The sequence below is a fragment of the Schistocerca gregaria genome, chromosome 2 (genome assembly GCF_023897955.1).
Source record: "Schistocerca gregaria isolate iqSchGreg1 chromosome 2, iqSchGreg1.2, whole genome shotgun sequence".
NCBI classification, from domain to species: Eukaryota; Metazoa; Arthropoda; class Insecta; order Orthoptera; family Acrididae; genus Schistocerca; species Schistocerca gregaria.
This window is the reverse complement of record NC_064921.1, coordinates 91,792,776-91,813,069: the sequence shown is the minus strand read 5'-3', so window position 1 is coordinate 91,813,069 and position 20,294 is coordinate 91,792,776. Positions and strand designations below refer to the sequence as shown.

The window sequence follows — 20,294 nt, the reverse complement described above, 5'->3', positions numbered from 1 at the left end:
CCCCAGACCATCACTCACAGTTGTTGGGCTTTATGGTGAGTGTCAGTCAGACTGGTAGGCCACTGCTGTCTGGGGCATCTCCAGGTATGTCTTCACTGGTCATTGATGCTCAGTTCGACTCGTCACAGAAGACTACTCCAATTGATGAGCTTCCAGGCTGGAGGTGTGTCTGGATATGCCCTCGATAGCAGTAGGATCCCAATCTCACTGTTGCTCTCGGGTGGCCTAACAACCAGGAGTGATGATTTCTTTTCATAGCAGGACCCCTTCGGTTTTCATCTGCAGCAGCCGTGCAGCACAGCAAAACATTGACAATATTCTATGCCCTATTTTGTTGCCCTTCGTGGCAAGTCATTCTGGGCTTACATTTCAGCAAGATAATGCCTGCCCACAACTGGTGAGAATATTTATTGCTTGTCTTTGTGCTTGTCAAATCCCACCTTGGCCAGCAAGGTCACTGGGTCTCTCCCCAATTGAGCACATAAGGAGCATTATGGTCAGGGTCCTCCAATCATCTCAGGATTTTGGCGATGTAACATGCCAATTGGACAGAATTTGGCATAATATCCCTCAGATGGACATCCATCAGTTCTATCAATCAATGCCAAGCCAATAACTGCATGCATAAGGGCTAGATGTGGACCAATGCACTATTTACTTGTGTAAAACATGATGCTCTTTCTCTTGAATAAATCATTCAATTTTTCTGAAATTGTATCATTTGTTTGTCTGTACAGATACATAACGTTTATCGATTTCCATCCCATTAAGATAATTCCTTCATGGTTTCTGCCTCATTTGGTTAGCAATGGATTGTGGGAAGCAAATGACTGACTGTGTACCTGGGGAGGAAGATAGTTAGTCATTTGTTCCCCACAGTCCATATGCTAACTAAATAGGGCAGAAACATAGTAATATTGGTAAAAATTTCCCTGTGCCATGCACTGTACATTGGCTTGTGAAGTATAGCTGAAAAGTTCTGCCACTATTTTGATGTGGTCTTGTACGTTAACAACTAGCATTATAACGGATAACAAAGGTGTAATATACACTCCTGGAAATTGAAATAAGAACACCATGAATTCATTGTCCCAGGAAGGGAAAACTTTATTGACACATTCCTGGGGTCAGATACATCACATGATCACACTGACAGAACCACAGGCACATAGACACAGGCAACAGAGCATGCACAATGTCGGCACTAGTACAGTGTATATCCACCTTTCGCAGCAATGCAGGCTGCTATTCTCCCATGGAGACGATCGTAGAGATGCTGGATGTAGTCCTGTGGAACGGCTTGCCATGCCATTTCCACCTGGCGCCTCAGTTGGACCAGCGTTCGTGCTGGACGTGCAGACCGCGTGAGACGACGCTTCATCCAGTCCCAAACATGCTCAACGGGGGACAGATCCGGAGATCTTGCTGGCAAGGGTAGTTGACTTACACCTTCTAGAGCACGTTGGGTGGCACGGGATACATGCGGACGTGCATTGTCCTGTTGGAACAGCAAGTTCCCTTGCCGGTCTAGGAATGGTAGAACGATGGGTTTGATGACGGTGTGGATGTACCGTGCACTATTCAGTGTCCCCTCCACGATCACCACAGGTGTACGGCCAGTGTAGGAGATCGCTCCCCACACCACGATGCCGGGTGTTGGCCCTTTGTGCCTCGGTCGTATGCAGTCCTGATTGTGGCGCTCACCTGCACGGCGCCAAACACGCATACAACCATCATTGGCACCAAGGCAGAAGCGACTCTCATCGCTGAAGACGACACGTCTCCATTCGTCCCTCCATTCACGCCTGTCGCGACACCACTGGAGGCGGGCTGCACGATGTTGGGGCGTGAGCAGAAGACGGCCTAACGGTGTGCGGGACCGTAGCCCAGCTTCATGGAGACGGTTGCGAATGGTCCTCGCCGATACCCCAGGAGCAACAGTGTCCCTAATTTGCTGGGAAGTGGCGGTGCGGTCCCCTACGGCACTGCGTAGGATCCTACGGTCTTGGCGTGCTTCCGTGCGTCGCTGCGGTCCGGTCCCAGGTCGACGGGCACGTGCACCTTCCGCCGACCACTGGCAACAACATCGATGTACTGTGGAGACCTCACGCCCCACGTGTTGAGCAAATCGGCGGTACGTCCACCCGGCCTCCCGCATGCCCACTATACGCCCTCGCTCAAAGTCCGTCAACTGCACATACGGTTCACGTCCATGTTGTTGCGGCATGCTACCAGTGTTAAAGACTGCGATGGAGCTCCGTATGCCATGGCAAACTGGCTGACACTAACGGCGGCGGTGCACAAATGCTGCACAGCTAGTGCCATTCGACGGCCAACACCGCGGTTCCTGGTGTGTCCACTGTGCCATGCGTGTGATCATTGCTTGTACAGCCCTCTCGCAGTGTCCGGAGCAAGTATGGTGGGTCTGACACACCGGTGTCAATGTGTTCTTTTTTCCATTTCCAGGAGTGTAGATGAAGATTCTGAGCCAGTAATTATTTCAAACACTTTCTTTTTTTAGTTAAGGTCTTTATGTTATGATCAAAGCAGTGTAATGTTGAAAATTAAAATTATCGTGTTCAAAAATTAGCACAGCATAACAATACAGGACTGACTGATAATGCATAAAACAATTCTGTTTGCATACATTAAATACACATAATTAAAGTTACCAAACTTCAAAGACTACCCTAATATCATAATACACTGTGTTGTTGACTCCTTCAGATGAGGTTATGTACTGGGAAGAGTTCTTCAGTGCTCGCACTATTGACCACAGCATGGGGGCACTGCTATGCTGAGAGGGAGGCATGGTCTTCTGGAGTGCCTCCCATTGGCTGTTCATGAATTGCAGCGAGCCCCCGCTAATGTCTGTGGTATCTGTGGTATTGAGTCGCAGTGCCAACTTTTTTGTGGTGTCACAAATTTCACTTGATATCCCATATGATTGTACTTTTGACAATAAGCAAAAGTGTGGTACTGAGTCAATTGCTTTTTGGAAATCAGGAATACTGCATCTACCTGAGTGCCTTGATCCAAAACTTTCAGTATGTCACGTAAGGAAAGTGTGAGTTGGGTTTCACGTGATCGATGTTTTCAGAATCCTTGCTGGTTGGCATTGAGGAGGTAAATCTTTTCAAGATGGGCTCAAAATATGTTCTAAGATTTTACAACAAATCAATGTCAAGAATGTTGGATGATAGTTTTTTGGGTCACTTCTACTATCCTTCCTTTAGACAGGTGTGACCTGTACTTTCTCCCCCCCCCCCCCCCCCCCCTCCCCAAAGAAATGTGCATGGTTTTTTGTTCGAGGGATCTACAGCAAATTGTAGTTAGAAGAGGGGCTAACTCAACCACAAATTCAATCTGGAGTCTGACAGGAATTCAATCAGGCCCTGGAGCTTTGTTCAGTTTTAATGATTTCAGCTTCTCAACACCACTGATACTAATACTTATTTCATTCATCTTTTCAGTGGTACAAGGATTAAATTGGGGCAGTTCTCCTGTTTTCCTTTGTAAAGCAGCATTTGAAAACAGAGTTAAGCATTTCAGTGTTTGCTTTGCTATTTTCAGTTTCAGTTCCTGTGTCATTTGCTAGGGACTGGACACTAACTTTGGTGCCACTGACAGCCTTTACATATGACCAGAATTTCTTTGGGTTTTGTGAAATACCATTTGACATTATTCTGCTAGAGTAGTCATTGAAGGCATCATGCGTTGCTCTCTCGACAGCCAGAGGCATTTCATTTGCATCTCTCTATCTATAGCCCCACACTTTGTTTTATATCTATTACACAGTACTCTGTTTATTTAGAAGTTTCTTTACAGTGACTGTATACCATGGAGGTTCCCTCCCATTATAAACTGTTCTACTGAGTAGGCCTGCATAAAATCCAGTGCATGAGCCAGAATTCTTCTACATGCTGCTGCCTTGTGCTGAAAGTTTCAAGTTCCTCATTGAGATAGGACACGTATTGATTTTTTATCTAGTTTACTGAACATTATATATATATATATATATATATATATATATATATATATATATATATATATATATATAGGCACATGAACAAAACACACAAACACACACACAGAATTACAAGCTTTCGCAACTGGCAGTTGCTTCGTCAGGAAGGAAGGAAGGAGAGGGAAAAATGAAAGGGTGTGGGTTTTAAGGGAGAGGGTAAGGAGTCATTCCAATCCCGGGAGCGGAAAGACTTCCCTTAGGGGAAAAAAAAAAAGGACAGGTATACACTCGCACACACACACACACATATCCATCCGCACATACACAGACACAAGCAGACATATTTAAAGGCAAAGAGTTAAGGGCAGAGATGTCAGTCGAGGCGGAAGTACAGAGGCAGTTGGTAAATCACGTGGGTGCTTTCACATGTGGCTCTCCCTTTGATTGTGTACACCTTCCGGGTTACAGGACTGGAGTAGGTGGTGGTGGGAGGGTGCCTACTCCAGTCCTGTAACCCGGAAGGTGTACACAATCAAAGGGAGAGCCACATGTGAAAGCACCCACGTGATTTACCAACTGACCTGCCTGCACTGTGATGCTTTCTATGTGGGAATGACCAGCAACAAACTGTCCATTCGCATGAATGGACACAGGCAGACAGTGTTTGTTGGTAATGAGGATCACCCTGTGGCTAAACATGCCTTGATGCACGGCCAGCACATCTTGGCACAGTGTTACACCGTCCGAGTTATCTGGATACTTCCCACCAACACCAACCTATCCGAACTCCGGAGATGGGAACTCGCCCTTCAGTATATCCTCTCTTCTCGATATCCGCCAGGCCTCAACCTCCGCTAATTTCAAGTTGCCGCCGCTCATACCTCACCTGTCTTTCAACAACTTCTTTGCCTCTGTACTTCCGCCTCGACTGACATCTCTGCCCTTAACTCTTTGCCTTTAAATATGTCTGCTTGTGTCTGTGTATGTGCGGATGGATATGTGTGTGTGTGTGTGCGAGTGTATACCTGTCCTTTTTTTTTTTTTCCCCTAAGGGAAGTCTTTCCGCTCCCGGGATTGGAATGACTCCTTACCCTCTCCCTTAAAACCCACACCCTTTCATTTTTCCCTCTCCTTCCTTCCTTCCTGACGAAGCAACTGCCAGTTGCGAAAGCTTGTAATTCTGTGTGTGTGTTTGTGTGTTTTGTTCATGTGCCTGTCTGCCGGCGCTTTCCCGCTTGGTAAGTCTTGGAATCTTTATTTTTAATATATTTTTCCCATGTGGAAGTTTCTTTCTGTTTTATTTATATATATATATATATATATATATATAATCTCTGCGTATTTTAGTTTTCCTTTGACTTTGTTAATTTTTCGTGCCACAACTGCACCATGGTCACTGATACCAGTTTCGATGTGGTCATCCTCTGTTGCCATTAGACCGAATCCCTATCGTGAGTGGGATTCCTACCTATCTGTTCTAGGTAGTTTTCAGAGAAGGCCTTTAGAAATGTTTCACAGGATGTCTTACCACTCCTACCACTAACAAAACTGTAATTTTCCCAATTAATTGTTGAATGATTAAAGTCTTCTATGGTGATTATAGTATGATTGGGGAACTTAAGTGAACTGTAGTTTTCTCTAAAGTTTTTGGTTACATCAGGAGATGAGTCTACTGGGTGATAGAAGGATTCAGTTATCATTTTATGCCCATCCCTGATACTGACTCTTGCCCAATCAGTCTCACATGCAGCTTCATTTTCTGTCTCAGTAGATTTGAGTTTCTTGTCTACGGTGACCATTTATGTAAACATCAGTAAGCTGTAACCTACCACTGTAGTGATTCGAGAATTCCTGCATAAATTCTAGAACCACTCGGCCTTCTACCGTCTCAAACCCACGATATTTTAGATATAAGTGCGAGAGAGTGGAATCCTACTACTGTGTGTCACATCTTTTTCTGTGTAGGTTGGAAATGAGTTGCAAGCAGAATGTAGACATGTCGGTCTAACTGCACCGATAAGTACTTGTTGGTTGATCCATGAAAGTGTAGTGGAAGTGGACAGAAGAACCATGTAGTGTTCATGCTATTCTGTTCTAATTGTGTTTTGACCATTGTTATAGTAACATGAACAGTTGAAAAAGACCTATTAAAAACTTTTGTCTTAGCTTTGGTGAAGCGAACACATGTATTCTGTTTCATGTTGAGAATGGACATGGTTTTTAAGCCAACTTTTTCTCATATGTAACTTATTTCCTTTCTAATGCTCGGAGACACGAGAGGCTTACAAAACAGTATTTATTTATGTGAAGTGTGGAATTTGTAAAATGTATGAAGTTAAAATATACGTCATTAATTGAAGCAAATGAAACTTGATATTCTACTTATTTTTATAAGTAGAAAGAGTCTTAAGAAATTCCTGTCCTAGCAGCATACTTCGGAGAGGAAGTGAGATAGAGTTTGCAGCAACAGGCTAACCAGCAAGGAAAGTCGGCCGAGCATCTCAAGTAAGTCATCTCAGAAAAGAGGTGGAAGTTTGAGTACCTACTTCAATGCTTTGTCGTCCAAACTGTTAGATCATTTATTGCAAATAATTTACAAACAAAAAAAGAGGGAAAGCAACCACACACATGAAGATGATTCATGAGTGGTACGTAGGCACATATAACAGCAATGATATACAAGTGAATGTAATTGACTGAACTGGAAAAACTATGTGAAAACCATATCTAAGAGTTATTGAAATCATTCATGTTGAGTTCCCAGCATGTTTTAACAGCTGTGTCATAAAAAAATTGATTTGGAAATACAATGGTACAGCAGTTGCTATCTGTAAGTATTTGATGTGATTAGTTGTTACCTTGTGTAGTGCTGAAGTCATATGCTTTTTAATGAATTACTTGTTTTCCAACACACTGCGCACCTGCTAAGTAACATGAATCAGAGAAAGATTAAACTAAATGAATTTTTCAGTTTGTAAGCACATTGTGAGGATGTGGAATATAGCAAAGAAACATGATACAGACTTAATTATTTTACACAAGATTTGTCTTACTTTTCAACAACAGTTTTAATGTTACTCACATATCTTCAGTGAAGTGGCCCTTTATGGGGAGGTCCTGATCAAGAAACATAAAAAATGGGTAAAGTTTAGAATTCTTTTGGTACAAGCATTGTTTTTATTAAAATGAGGGTTTTACTACTTTATTATACGTACATTCGTGTATGAAAACTTTTGGTCTCATAACAAATTAAAAGTGACGGCTGCAGCACTTGTCAAGATATGCACCCCACGTCACATCCTGGTTTGTGCGAAGTGCTGCACAAACATATGACTGTTTCTGAAATCAATAAAAACAGAAAATTCTTAAATTAGAATGTATTTTGGGGCCGTCGTAATGAGATGATGAAAAGTACCTCAGAGGGTAAAAGGAGAAGAGCTATATAAAAAACATGTCAATTTCCTGGCAAGTTCAGATGTTTAAAAATATATTTAAAATTCAAATACAAAAAGCAGCTCTTGCTAAGGCCCACCAAATATAATTTTCTTACACTAGAAACAAAAACCAGTTGATCAGTTAATCTATCGAGGCTCTGAAGAGTCTAAACATTGGAAGATGTGATTTCGACGACAATGCGTTTTAAGTTTAAATAACAAAAAAAAAAGTTTCAAAACTTACAGTTAATCTTTGATCCCAGAACAATAGATCCATCTTTCCTCTTCCTCAAAAGTGCTCTGGTTCTGAACTTGATGCTATATTTTTTTCCAACGAGACTCTTTTAACAAACTGAGACATCGTTGCATCATGGTGGTCATGCATTTTCTGTCCGATATCCCCGCAAAGTATTTGTGTTTTGCCCCTACGATGATTCCTGACACACTCATAGTCTTCAGAACAGATGAATGCCTTTGGTGAATATACCTGCTGCTATGCAGGATGGTCAGAAACAGTGTGAAAAGCTTGTGAGGGTCTTGCAAAGTTGGTTGTTCTGAGAATAATTATTAAGAAAAAAATTTAGAATTAGTTTCAGTTGTTCTTACAGCATAGATTATGTTGCGTGAGACTGCTTAGGTTTGATTCTTGCTACCATCCTAGATCAACTTTTTTATTACTCTCTTGTTCAGTTTCAGGAAACCAAATAACGAACATGTTTGTCTCAGATATGGGGCTTGAATCTGTATATGCAACTGCTAGATTGACTAACTTATGTGCTCATTAACTTGGAAATGGCACAACATATCAAATTTTTTTCTTAACAAGTATTTCTCAGCAGAACTTCCCTGTAACACACTAACAAGCTTTTCAGACTGTTTCTGGCCACCCTGTATATACTATTTCAACAGTTTTTGCTCTACAATGAAAATGTTTTTGTACCAGTTTCCAAATGCACACATTGAAGCTCTTGTCATTTTGTGTACTAGCATTAGTGCATCTTTTAAGCAATTAAGATTTGACGAAATTCGTCAAATCTTTTCTTGAACTAATTCATCGAGTGCCTACAGGTGCCCATAATTCAGTTGATGCCAAGTTCTGTTCAAAAAGCTGTAACTTATAAAATACTTTCAAAATAAAAGAAAAACCTTTTGCAGGCATAATATACATACCTCGTGGGTGCAAATAATGTAAAAAAGGTATCCATTTTTTCATTGTTCTCGACCAGAACCATCCATTAAGGAGTTCAACAAAGTATTACATATTAATTCAGTTTATTTTACTAATTAATAAAAGAATTGTCCAAACATTTAAATATATACATCACAAAATGTATAAAGTAATTCCCATATTGTTTAGCCAATTGGCATCAAATGACAATAATTTATAACAGTTACTTATACTGACCATATTACTTCACTTAAGATGTGTATTACATGCATTATGTGTCTACAGGCCTATTACTGACACATACATGAGATTATCTCCAAGGAAATTCATCAGTAAATTGGAAACCACCCATCAATTAGTCCTAGCTCATCTCAAACTGTACTTTATCTGATTTTTATTGTTTATAGTAAGTTATTTACAACTTGCATTCCTGAGCAATGAATATCTTTTCAAATGAAAGTGAGTCCTTGTGTAGTTCCTTCCTATCCCACATTTTCATTTTGTGGACTGAGATGTTGATGGAGAAAAAGGAAAATGTTCTCTAGTGCAAGTTCATTAGGGGATAAATATATTTTGAAGCAACTTTTAGTGTGTTCAGTCCACTGAGTATCTTTCTGCAGCGTGTTTTTGTATCCACGTTTGAAGTAAGTCATATTACTTTTTTGCAGAGAAATTTGGCTTGAGAAGTTACCTGGAAATATGATAGTGTATAACATTATAAAACAAAAATATGCCAGGATTTTTTACATATGTTTGAGTGTGACAAAAACATGACAACTCCCTTTGAATTAGATAATGGGTTTTTATCTGAATTTTCATAGCCACATGAGGAGTGAGAAATGGACAGGAGGAGTATCAAATTAAAGTGACCAGCCTGAGGTCTAGTTTTGTTGAAAAGATTTAATTGTCTGAAATTATTCAGGGTAATCAGGAAAACTTAATCAGTGGTTTGAGGGAAAATTGAAATATTTCACAAAGACCTACTGCTACTATGTAAATGAAGAGCCAAGAAGTTCCTCTCTTCAAGGCTTATTACTTTGCTCATAAAAAGTTACATTGTTATGGAAATTATGGAATTCTTTCTTTCATGTTGAAAAGATAAAATAAATATCTAATTGTAATATAAATTATAGCTGCTCTGCTTTTCTGTTTTTTGTTGACCTATATGCTCTTGATGATAGCAGAATACTGATCAACTCTAAAATATATTATACTATGTGCTTTCTGAACAGAACTTCACAATAAAAAAATAAAATAAAAACATTGAGAAAAATGGTAAAGTGTTTTGTGAAATGATTTGTCAAAAACTAAGAAATAAAACAGATTTGAGAAAGATTTGATCTGTCTTATTTGCTGTACATTACTTCAAGCATAAATCATTTCACAGATTATTTCACCATTTCCTTTTTATTTTTTGATTAATTTGTATTTTCTATCTGCCTGACGACATTCACAAAAGTAGTACTGGTATGTCAGCAGTTCTGTGCTATTTTTCTTCACCTGAATTTGTCATCAAATTGCAATATTCAGAATTTAACACTAGCAACTTCCGTCAGAACACCCTTGTATTTTGTGCTATGGGCATTTCTTGCTGATCCTGAGCTGCATCTTGTGGGTGTTCGCAAAGTTTTATGACAATTAGTTAACTGCAAACCATTTAATAACATAAATAAAAATGTCATTAACAGCTGTTTATCATAATATTTGTATCAGCTATGTACAGAACAATAAAATCATCTGCCAGTGTAATTTATGAAAGCTCATTAATATGGAGACAAAGAAGGAGATCTTTAAAAGATGGAGTCTTGAGGATACTGCATACAATAACTTACAAGTCAGGCGATGGATTAAAATTATGTGTTTCCTGTTGGAAATACACTTTAAAACTTGCATCACGAAGGAATTACCCGAATAGGATAGAAATCGGTAGATGCGATGTACATGTACAGACAAACAGATCATTGAAATTTCAGAAAAATTGGATGATTTTTTCAAGAGGAATATCTTCACAAATTGAGCAAGTCTTTTTGGATGTCCTTTTGTGGGATACCATGTCAGATTCTGTCCACCTTGACTGTTGCTGCCATACAACTGACAATGAGGAGTGATGGGGTGTCATTTCTTTTCATAATAGGCCCCCTTTTGTTGTCATTCACAGCGCCCTTACAGCACATCAGTATGTTGATGATATTCTATGCCTCATTTTGTTGCCTTAATGGAAATCCATCCTGGGCTTACATTTCAGTAAGATTTTGTTTGCCCGTACACAGTGAGAGTTTCTACTACCTGTGTTCTTGCTTGACAAACCCTACCTGTGCCAGCAGGGTCAACATATCTCTCCTCAGTTGAGAACATTTGGAGCGTTATGCGCAGGGCTCTCCAACCAGTTCAGGATTTGGACAGAATTTGGCATGATATCCCTCAGGAGGATATCTACTACTCTCTCAATCAGTGCCGAGCAAAATAATTGGTTGCACAATGCATTATTGACTTGCTCAATTTGGGAAGCTCGTTTCCTTGAATAAATCATCCAATTTTTTCTGAAATTGTAATCCTTTTTCTTTTTTCTGTGCACATGCATCACATCTATGGATTTCAATGCCATTCAAATAATTCTTTAGTAATAAATCTTTTTTTATGTCTTAGTGTGCATATGAGTATAATTATTTTGCAGTATCACTGGTGTTGTCATCGTTTGTGGCATACTCACACCAAAGTTGTGTACAAAACAGTCCAATGCTTGTAACAAGTCACAGAAAACTCCAGTAGTCTGTTACTTATCATTGTTGAAGAGTTAAGTACATTCTCACAGTATGTGCAAATAGCCCTATCTTTTCAACCTCCACAGAAATCCGAACCTTGAGGAATATAGAGATGTTTAAGAAGCCACCACATAAGTATGATGTAATCTTCAAAACTTTGAAAATGGTGACAAAAGTGAAGTTTGATGGACTTTTGTAGTATTTGGTTATACATTTTCCTGCACAGCAGTGTCATTTTTAACATATTTCTAGCAGTTGGAAATGCTCCAGTAATAAAGTGGTGGTTGTCCACTAAACTTACTGGTACACCTTTAATCCACATTGTTCATATTTTATTGTGACCAGTGTAATATTTAAGTTTGGATGGTAGATGTCACTTCTTCTAATGAAGTATCATGTTTTTATTGGAGATTGCTCTCAGTTATTTCAGAGCATTGGTATGTGGACGAAATAACTCCATGTAGGCCCTGCCAGTACCTTGTAATCTTTTAAATCTGTGTGTCTACTTTTTTAAAATTGTATGATTCCTAACTAATACAGCTTTTGTCTTTCCTTCTCTGGAGCCCTCAAATATGCATTACATGTTGTATTAAGAATTAACAAAGAATTAGCCAAACATAATCATAATGAGAGTATGACATTGAATGTTCAAACACATTTTTATTTCTGCAGGAAAGGCTTCAGGTGTGGCAAAAGTTAAGACGTCTGCCCAAGTGCTGGTCTGTGATCCAACCATTTCTGTGTGCACTTTATATGCCAAAATGTGAGAATGAAATGGTGGACCTGCCATCACAGGTTTGTAAAATTTCTTTCATTGTGACAAAATTCTCTCTCTATTCTCATTGTTGTTTGCAGCTCAGAATACTATGTCATTTTATTACAGTTCACATTTGATTGTAGTATAAACTTATAAATTGGTTGATAACCTCTTTTGGTCATTTTGATCACAGAGTATTGCTATATACAGTCTCCTGTGTAGGGAGGAAAAGGAAACCTGCATTATCAATGAATTTCAGTAAAGCATACTGTGCCTCCAGTTGTTAAAGGGACAATGCAGTTTACGTTAACTGTTTTATATGTCCGCATGCATCAAAGTTTTATTTTGGCTGTGTGAGAATTGCCAGCTTTCATAAAGAAGGATTGTCAGCACAGAAGTTGCCCATCAAATTGACATATGCTGCATTGAAATACTTACTGGTATCGTGAAACATGGACCATTGAAAATCTGCCTGGTAGGGGTCACCTACGGTCAAAAACACCAACTGATGACTACTATCTAGAAATTATGGCTCATAGGTACCCCAAGGAGAATTTAAAAGGACTACACACTGTCATTTTGGAGAAAACTAGTAGGGCAGTGTTGGGCCCAGAAAACATGAAACGATCTCCACACAATCAATTTGATCTCTAGATATCTATTATGGGTAACAGTATAAACGCCCTAGCACGATGGTGCATGAAGAAGATGGAGAAGGGTGCATCTGAAATGGGCTGTGGTACAATGGTATTTGTTTCTCTTTATCAAAGAGTGCACTATTTTTCTGACACACAGTTATCATCTTAGTAGAGTGTACAGGCATCTAAGTACCAATGGATGTTCCTGGCATGCAGTCTCACAGGTTCAGTAGAGAGATGAGTCAGTTGTATTTTGGGCAGGTATCATGTAGGGATTTCAGTCACCTTCCTCACTATCTAGGGTAATTTGACAATTGTGCATTATTGGGACTGGATTCTCCTAGGTATTGCCCAGCTGAGCACTCAGTATTTTAATGATGGATTCATCTTTTGAGGTGATGATGTACGAGCACTCTTCATCTGCCTAGTGAACACCTTTCTCCAAAAGCAATGAATCATATCTGCTGACATGAACCCAAGTGAGGATGCTTGCAACTATTTAAAACTTGCAGTGAATCATTACAGGAGCCTTCCTCACACACTGGATGGTTTCAAAGGGGGCAGCCATCAAGGAGTGGACAGGCTTCACCAGCAACATTTTGGCTGCTCTGTGAACAGCATGCCAAGGAGAATCCAAGCTTGTTACAATGTGTGGGGTTGAGCAAAATTTCATTGAATTTACGAAGCAGCAGATGATTTTGATTTCACAGCAGAGGTTGTATACAATTGTAGTATAAGTGAAACCAGATATAATTTTTTTCAGGAAGCAAAGAAAATAGTATATTTTGAGAAGGTGTGGCTAAGGCAATGAACTGTGCACTACATAGTGATTTTGCTAAATGAGAACAAGTGATAGGAAATGATCTTTGAGAGCGTCATATGGAAAAAAGGTCATTTGGACATATGGCTGGTGTTCCAAGGGAGGTAATCTACTTGAAACTGGAGATAAAATATCTTTGACAGTTTGGGTTTCAGTGATTGACTAGCACACATAACACACCAGGCAATTGGGAATGCTCTGTCTGTAATAGTGTTTTAGTGGTATAGTGACAATGAATTATCAGCGCCGGTTCAGCCTCAATGTGCGGTTGGGGTAAATGGTGTTGAGATGCCTCCACATGGAAATGTGAAAGTCAGCTGTAGCCCTATTGTGTAGTAACCACATTACCCCTTTCTACAATAAAGGCATGCCTTCCAACAGGGGAGGCTAATTCACCTGCAGGAAGTGGAGATATGCCTCACTTGTGAGTCGTCGTGCAAGCATGATTGGTCCCACAAGACAGTCACCAGTAATCCCCACTCATACATTGTGGCTGAACCGGTGGTGATGATTCGCTGTCACCGTGCTACTGAAACACAAGTACAGGCAGAACATTCCCACGTGTCTGGTATTTTTTCACGTGTGATTTCAATCATTGAAATTTTTACTGTCAAAGATCTTTTATCTCCACCTGCAAGTGTGTGTGTACCTGCCTCAATTGCTGAGTACTCAGCAACTGTTGTGCAGAGGATCCGGTTCAAATCCCGGTGCTGACAGGGAGTTTTCATCAGTAGGGGAACTGGAGTGGGTTGCACTTAGTCTTGTGATGCCAGTTGAGGAGCTACTTGAATGAGAAGTAGCAGCTCTGAGGGCAGTAAAACCAACTATGGCTGGGAGAGCAGTGTGCTGACCCCACGCCCCTTCATAGTGCTCCCAAATGGTGCTGCTGGCAACAGATGACACAGCGGCTGATTGGCCCCGATTGGAGCATGGAAATGAATGTGTGGAGAGCAGTGACAGGATTTCAGGATGTGTATTAAGACAGGGAATAATTCTTTGGCACCGAGGGTATCTGTAGATGGTAAAATTTGTATGGGAAGATAGAGATCAGAATATATCCAACAAATAATTGAGGACATTACTTGAAAAGGCTGCAGTGAGATGAATGGGTTGGCACTTGGGAGGAAGCGGTGGTGGGCCACATCAAACTAGCCAGAGGACTAACGTAGAAAAGTGAGGGGTGGGGGAGAGAGTGAAAGGAATGACAGTCACCAGAATTGTTTCAGTTAAAATTTTAAGTGGCAACATTGTCTTTAATTGTTTTGAAAACCAGGTCATTAGAAATATTTAACTTGTCACTTGCTTAGATTTTCTTACATGTGTTATTAAAATAGACAAAGAGGCTAGGAATCCCATTATTAACAAATATATTGAGTACACATTTAATCCAATAGTTCGTAACAAGAAGTAACTGAATAATACAATTCAAATGATTATATTTTTCAGGAAATGTGCAAAGTTACAGTAAGCCCCTGCCGAATTCTAGATGTGGAAGGTATCTGGCCATCATTTTTGAAATGTGATAATATGACCAAATTTCCACCTATGTGCAAGGTGAGATTGTCTCTGTATTTAACTTGTTTATACTGTATCAGTATTTTTATTGCAAGCTGTAATTTAAAAGATTAATGAAGATGATTGAGTAGATGTTTGAACTGTCTAAAAATACCCAAATCGCATAGTATTGTTCATCATTGTGGCTGCGTTGAGCCCTAACATTATAGAATAACATAGAAGTGTCTGTGTTTGTAGCATAACATAAAACTTTGTGTTAACTTGATGATAGGAATACTCTTCAGCTATATTTAATCAATCTGTGAATTACAGCATATTTCATGACAGGTTTAAATATGCTTTAGTAACATCCACATATAAAACTGCAAATAAGGCAACCATTTCTATTACAGACTAATTTCACTCCTTCCAATATTTTCAAAAATGTTTGGGAATATAGCCTGTAATAGAACACAGACTCATTTAATTGAGCATAAGTTAACCGTCTCCAAGTTTGTTTTTCAGAAAATATTCTCCTCAAATGTGAGTCTTTCAGAGCTAAACAAGAAAAATTATCCTGTTGGTATATTTTGGGTCGTTTGAATGTATGGAACACAATTCTTCTTGCAAACTAAGATGATCTTGAAGGTTTCTTGGGTCTCCAGCTGGGTGGTAGCATTGATATCTCGCGATGTTTCGGGAAGTGTCATACTACCCATCTTCTGTCGAAGTGTCGAGATTCGCGGAGAGCGGGCTGTTGATATGCAGGGTCACCCCCCTCCACTAGACCTCGGGTGGCTGTGGTGGACCGGCAGCGTGCACGCGGTGGTGGTGATAGCGGTCACCTCCGGCATCAATGTTCAGTTCTTGGTGTAAGCATTCTATCTTGTGTCTGCAGCGGAGGACGTTGACGGGCGCACTCCCAATGGAGTGCCACTGTTGCAGGGTTCCATACTGCACTGAGCTGGTATCCCTCATCTCTGTTGACCAGATTGTTATGAATCCTTATTTCTATAGATTCTTTGATACCTCTTTCCCAGAAGCCAGGTGCTCGGTACCTTTGCGTTTTTGAAGTTGAAGGTGTGTTCTTCATTTACGCTGTGTTCTGCTATGGCTGATTTTTCTGTGTGACCTAGTCGCACACATCTGATATGTTCTTCGCAGTGTTTCGATATACAGCACTGAGTTTGCCCACTGTATTGTTTACCGCATTCGCATGGTATGCTGTATACTCCTGGTGTGTTAAGGTTCAGTGCATCTTTGGCAGAAATTATGAGCTCCCGGCCTTCGGTGGTGATCGGAAAACGGTTTTGATATTGTATTTGCCCAGAAGATGTGCAATTTTGGCCGAGAGCGGACCCACGTGCGGAAGGAATGCAAGTCCTTTGTCTTCTTCATCATCATCATCTTCTGGGGTTCTCGTTGCTTCCTTCTTCCTTTTAAGGGCCCTGTCGATCTACGTTTTACTGTAGCCATTTTGGTGAACGACTTCCCTCAGGTGTTGCAGCTCAGGAGGTAGGCTGTCTTTGTCACAGACGGCGTGCGCTCTGTATACCAGGGTAGTCGGTACTGTTTTTCTTTGTGCTAGATGGTGGCAACTTGTTGCATGAAGGTATATGTCTGTGTGTGTCTTCTTCCTATGTATTGCATGGTCTAGTGAACCATCTGGTTTCCTATTAATTAAAATATCAAGGAAGGGGAGGCATCCATTTTTCTCCATTGCCATTGTAAATTTGATGTTCGGATGGATGCTGTTGAGGTGTTCCAGAAACTCATCTAGCGCCTGTTTGCCATACATACTAACAACCACCTACTTTCAGTGGAGCGGGGAATTCTTCGAGCAAATCGATGGTGTAGCCATGGCCTCCCCACTCTCTCCTGCGATTGCAAACCAAGGTGGACTTTCAAACTGCCAGGCAGAAACCAAAGAAGTTCTTCCGCTATGTCGATGGCACTTTTTCATGTGGGGACATGGCAAACAGGTGCTAGATGAGTCTCTGGAACACTAACAGCATCCATCCGAATATCAAATTTACAATGGAAATGGAGGAAAATGGATGCCTCCCCTTCCTTGATATTTTAATTAAGAGGAAACCAGATGGTTCACTGGGCCATGCAGTACATAGGAAGAAGACACACACAGACCTATACCTTCATGCAACAAGTTGTCTCCATCCAGCACAAAGACAAACAGTACTGACTACCCTGGTACATAGGGCGCGCGCCGTCTGCGACGAAGACAGCCTGCCTTCCGAGCTGCAGCACTTGAGGGAAGTCGCCACCAAACTGGTGACAGTGAAATGCTTAAAAGGAAGAAGGAAGCAGTTAGAACTCCAGAAGAAGATGATGCAGAAGAGAAGGACAAATGACTCACGTTCCTTCCGTACATGGGTCCACTCTCGGCCAAAATTGCACATCTTCTGGGCAAATACAATATCGTAACTGTTCTCCGATCACCACAAAAGGCGAGGGAGCTCCTATGTTCTGCCAAAGATGCACTGAACCTTAACACACAAGGAGTATACAGCTTACCATGCGAATGCGGTAAACAATACATTGGGCAAACACAGTGCTGTATATCTAAACCCTGCGAAGAACATATCAGATGTGTGCGACTAGATCTCACAGAAAAATCTGCCACAGCAGAACACAGCATAAATGAAGAACACTCCTTCAACTTTGAAAACATGAAGCTACTGTGCCGAGCATCTGGCTTCTGGGAAAGCGTTATCAAAGAATCCGTAGAAATAAGGATTCACAACAATCTGGTCAACAGAAATAAGGGATACCAACTCAGCGCAGTATGGAACCCTGCAATAGGGGCAATCCACTGGGAGCACGCCCGTCAGTGTCCTCCGCTGCGGACGCGGGGGGGGGGGGGGGGGGGGGGGGTCGACTGCTATCACCACCACCACATGCACGCCGCCGATCCATTGCAGCCACCCAAGGTCCAGTGGAGGGGGGTGACCGCGCATACAAACAGCCCGCTCTCCATGAATCTCAACACTTCACCAGAAGACGGGTAGTATGATACTTCCCAAAACATCACGAGATATCAGCGCTACCACCCGGCTGATCAACAGTTTATGCTGGGAAGCCTACAGTCACATAAACTAAAATGTTGTCGCATTAATGTCAATCCTCTTGCACGGATGGAAGCTTTAAAGCAGAGAGTCTCATTGACAGGCCAAGTCATAGGCATTAAACAAATTTCAGAATGGGGAAAATAACCTGTGGAGTCACATAATGATTGGTCTTGGCCCACTGTTAACCCATGTTAATGACCTCTCCATTACTTAAAAAAGGTGGTTGAAATACTGCTATGTTTGCTAACAACACAACCACACTGCTCAAGGATTCTAACACCATCTCAGTAGGCAGAGCTCAGATGTTAGTTGAACAGACCTATAAGTGATTCACAGCCTACTCTTTAATTCTTAATCTCACAGAAACTGTTATGTGATTTCAGGCAACCAAAAGTGACTTGCACCTGTCAGAAGTTGACACTAATGGTCATACACTAAATGAAACACTCTGCATAAAACACTGTGGAATTCTTACACTCACTTTCCGATAAATTTACTCATTAATGCTTTCTGTTGCTATATTAAAAATTTGAATTGTGATCCACATAATCAGTACACTCAAATATTTTTTTATATCAACTTTGTCCCCTTGTCTAATGTTCAGGGTATAGTTACGTAAACATGCACAAAGGCATTTATCGAACTCCCATCTAACATAAAACTAGAAATTGGGAATCACAACTAATTCAAAAGACATTTAAAAACATGTTCCATCAGCCACTCCTTTCATAAGTTGCCTAAATATATAGATTCAAGGATTGGAAATCTGTATTAGCTGTGTAGCAAGTAGAAGCCTTCATTGTAAAGCTACATGACAAGTAGTAATGTACTGTAAACATAAATCAGTATTTAACAATTTTGGTAACTATTTTCTTTGGAAACTACCAACATAATCAAGTAAACAATAAGTTACCTGCAGGAGATAAACAACAGTCATGTAGTATAACTAAGGAGGCAGCAGCTTTTTTCAAAGTAGCAGACATAAGCACCAATAGCACTAAGAAATGTAGCAATAGATAATTGTTAATAACAGTATACAGATTACTTTTCTATAATATGTTTGCCTTTACACCGTTGAATGTGATGAATGAATCAATGAATTATTTTTTAAATAGAAAAGACAATTTCTGCTTGCCTTGGAGTCAGTTTACAGAGAAGAGAGACAAGGGAATGAGTTAGGGTCGAGTCTGGTGCACTAAAGTTCCTGAGGATGAGGCATAAAACAAACTGAAGATACGGGAACAAGAGGGGGAAAGGAAAAAACAAAGATGTGCAGAGGAAGATACCATAACTGGAATAATAGGAATGAAATAAAAACAAAAAGTAGCAAACAAACACTATCTTAGACAAAGAAGAGGAGTAATTTTAAGTGAGAGAGAGAGAGAGAGAGAGAGTGCATGGTGGTTATAACTAAACAGTTCCTACTTGAGGCAGTGTAGAGTGAAAACTATTTCCCATGTGGGTGCCCAACTTTATAGGAATGATGTTCAGACTGAGTGCTGCAGGATTTGTGTTGTTAGTAGTGTTAGTGTCATGACTTGATGTTAGGCGCCAGTACTGGTGTAATGATGTAGTGTTGAAACACAAGCCCCAGTGTGCATTACAGCTGCAGACAGTCGACATGGCCATGGACAATGTAAGCATGGTTTTGCTCATAAAGTTGCATTATAGAAACAACAGCAATAGAGCTGGTGCTCTTCACGAGTATTGACGTTTAAATGAATACAAAGAGGTGCTGCTTCCACATCAAGATTGAAGAACATGATTGGCAAGTTTGAAATAACTGATGATTCAGGACTTGCTACTGGGAGAGGCCAACAGTCAATTGTGCCACAAATGTTGGAAGAAGTTACTGTTGCCACAGCTGAGAATGCGTGACGCACTGTGCGATCTACAAGCTGTGAACATCCCATACTCCACCATTCAAAGAGTGCTACAAATAATTGTGAAATGGAACTGTTCCAGCTCCAAACACAATAAGAAACAATTTTACTAAAAACCAATGTCATCTGTTGGATGTCATGGTGTGACATGCATAACACAATCAGAACATTAAAGTTTGGTAGCATGTATAAGAGAGGCTGGCTAGAACTGGTGAAAGACAGTATAAAGGGTACTTGCCCACCAGGGACTGCTGGTTTCCTGCTACACCCCGACTGAGATGCTGT

The 20,294-nt window shown here is 40.6% G+C and overlaps 1 protein-coding gene across 1 annotated transcript in view; it reads left to right on the top strand.

The window, feature by feature from the left end:
• LOC126336402 (smoothened homolog) overlaps positions 1-20,294 on the top strand; it is a 104,548-nt gene that overhangs the window by 8,268 nt on the left and 75,986 nt on the right. Inside the window, exons 2-3 of the mRNA XM_050000087.1 lie at positions 12,004-12,126; positions 14,993-15,100. Coding sequence (XP_049856044.1) covers positions 12,004-12,126; positions 14,993-15,100 — 231 coding nt within the window. The remainder of the gene's footprint in view (positions 1-12,003; positions 12,127-14,992; positions 15,101-20,294) is intronic.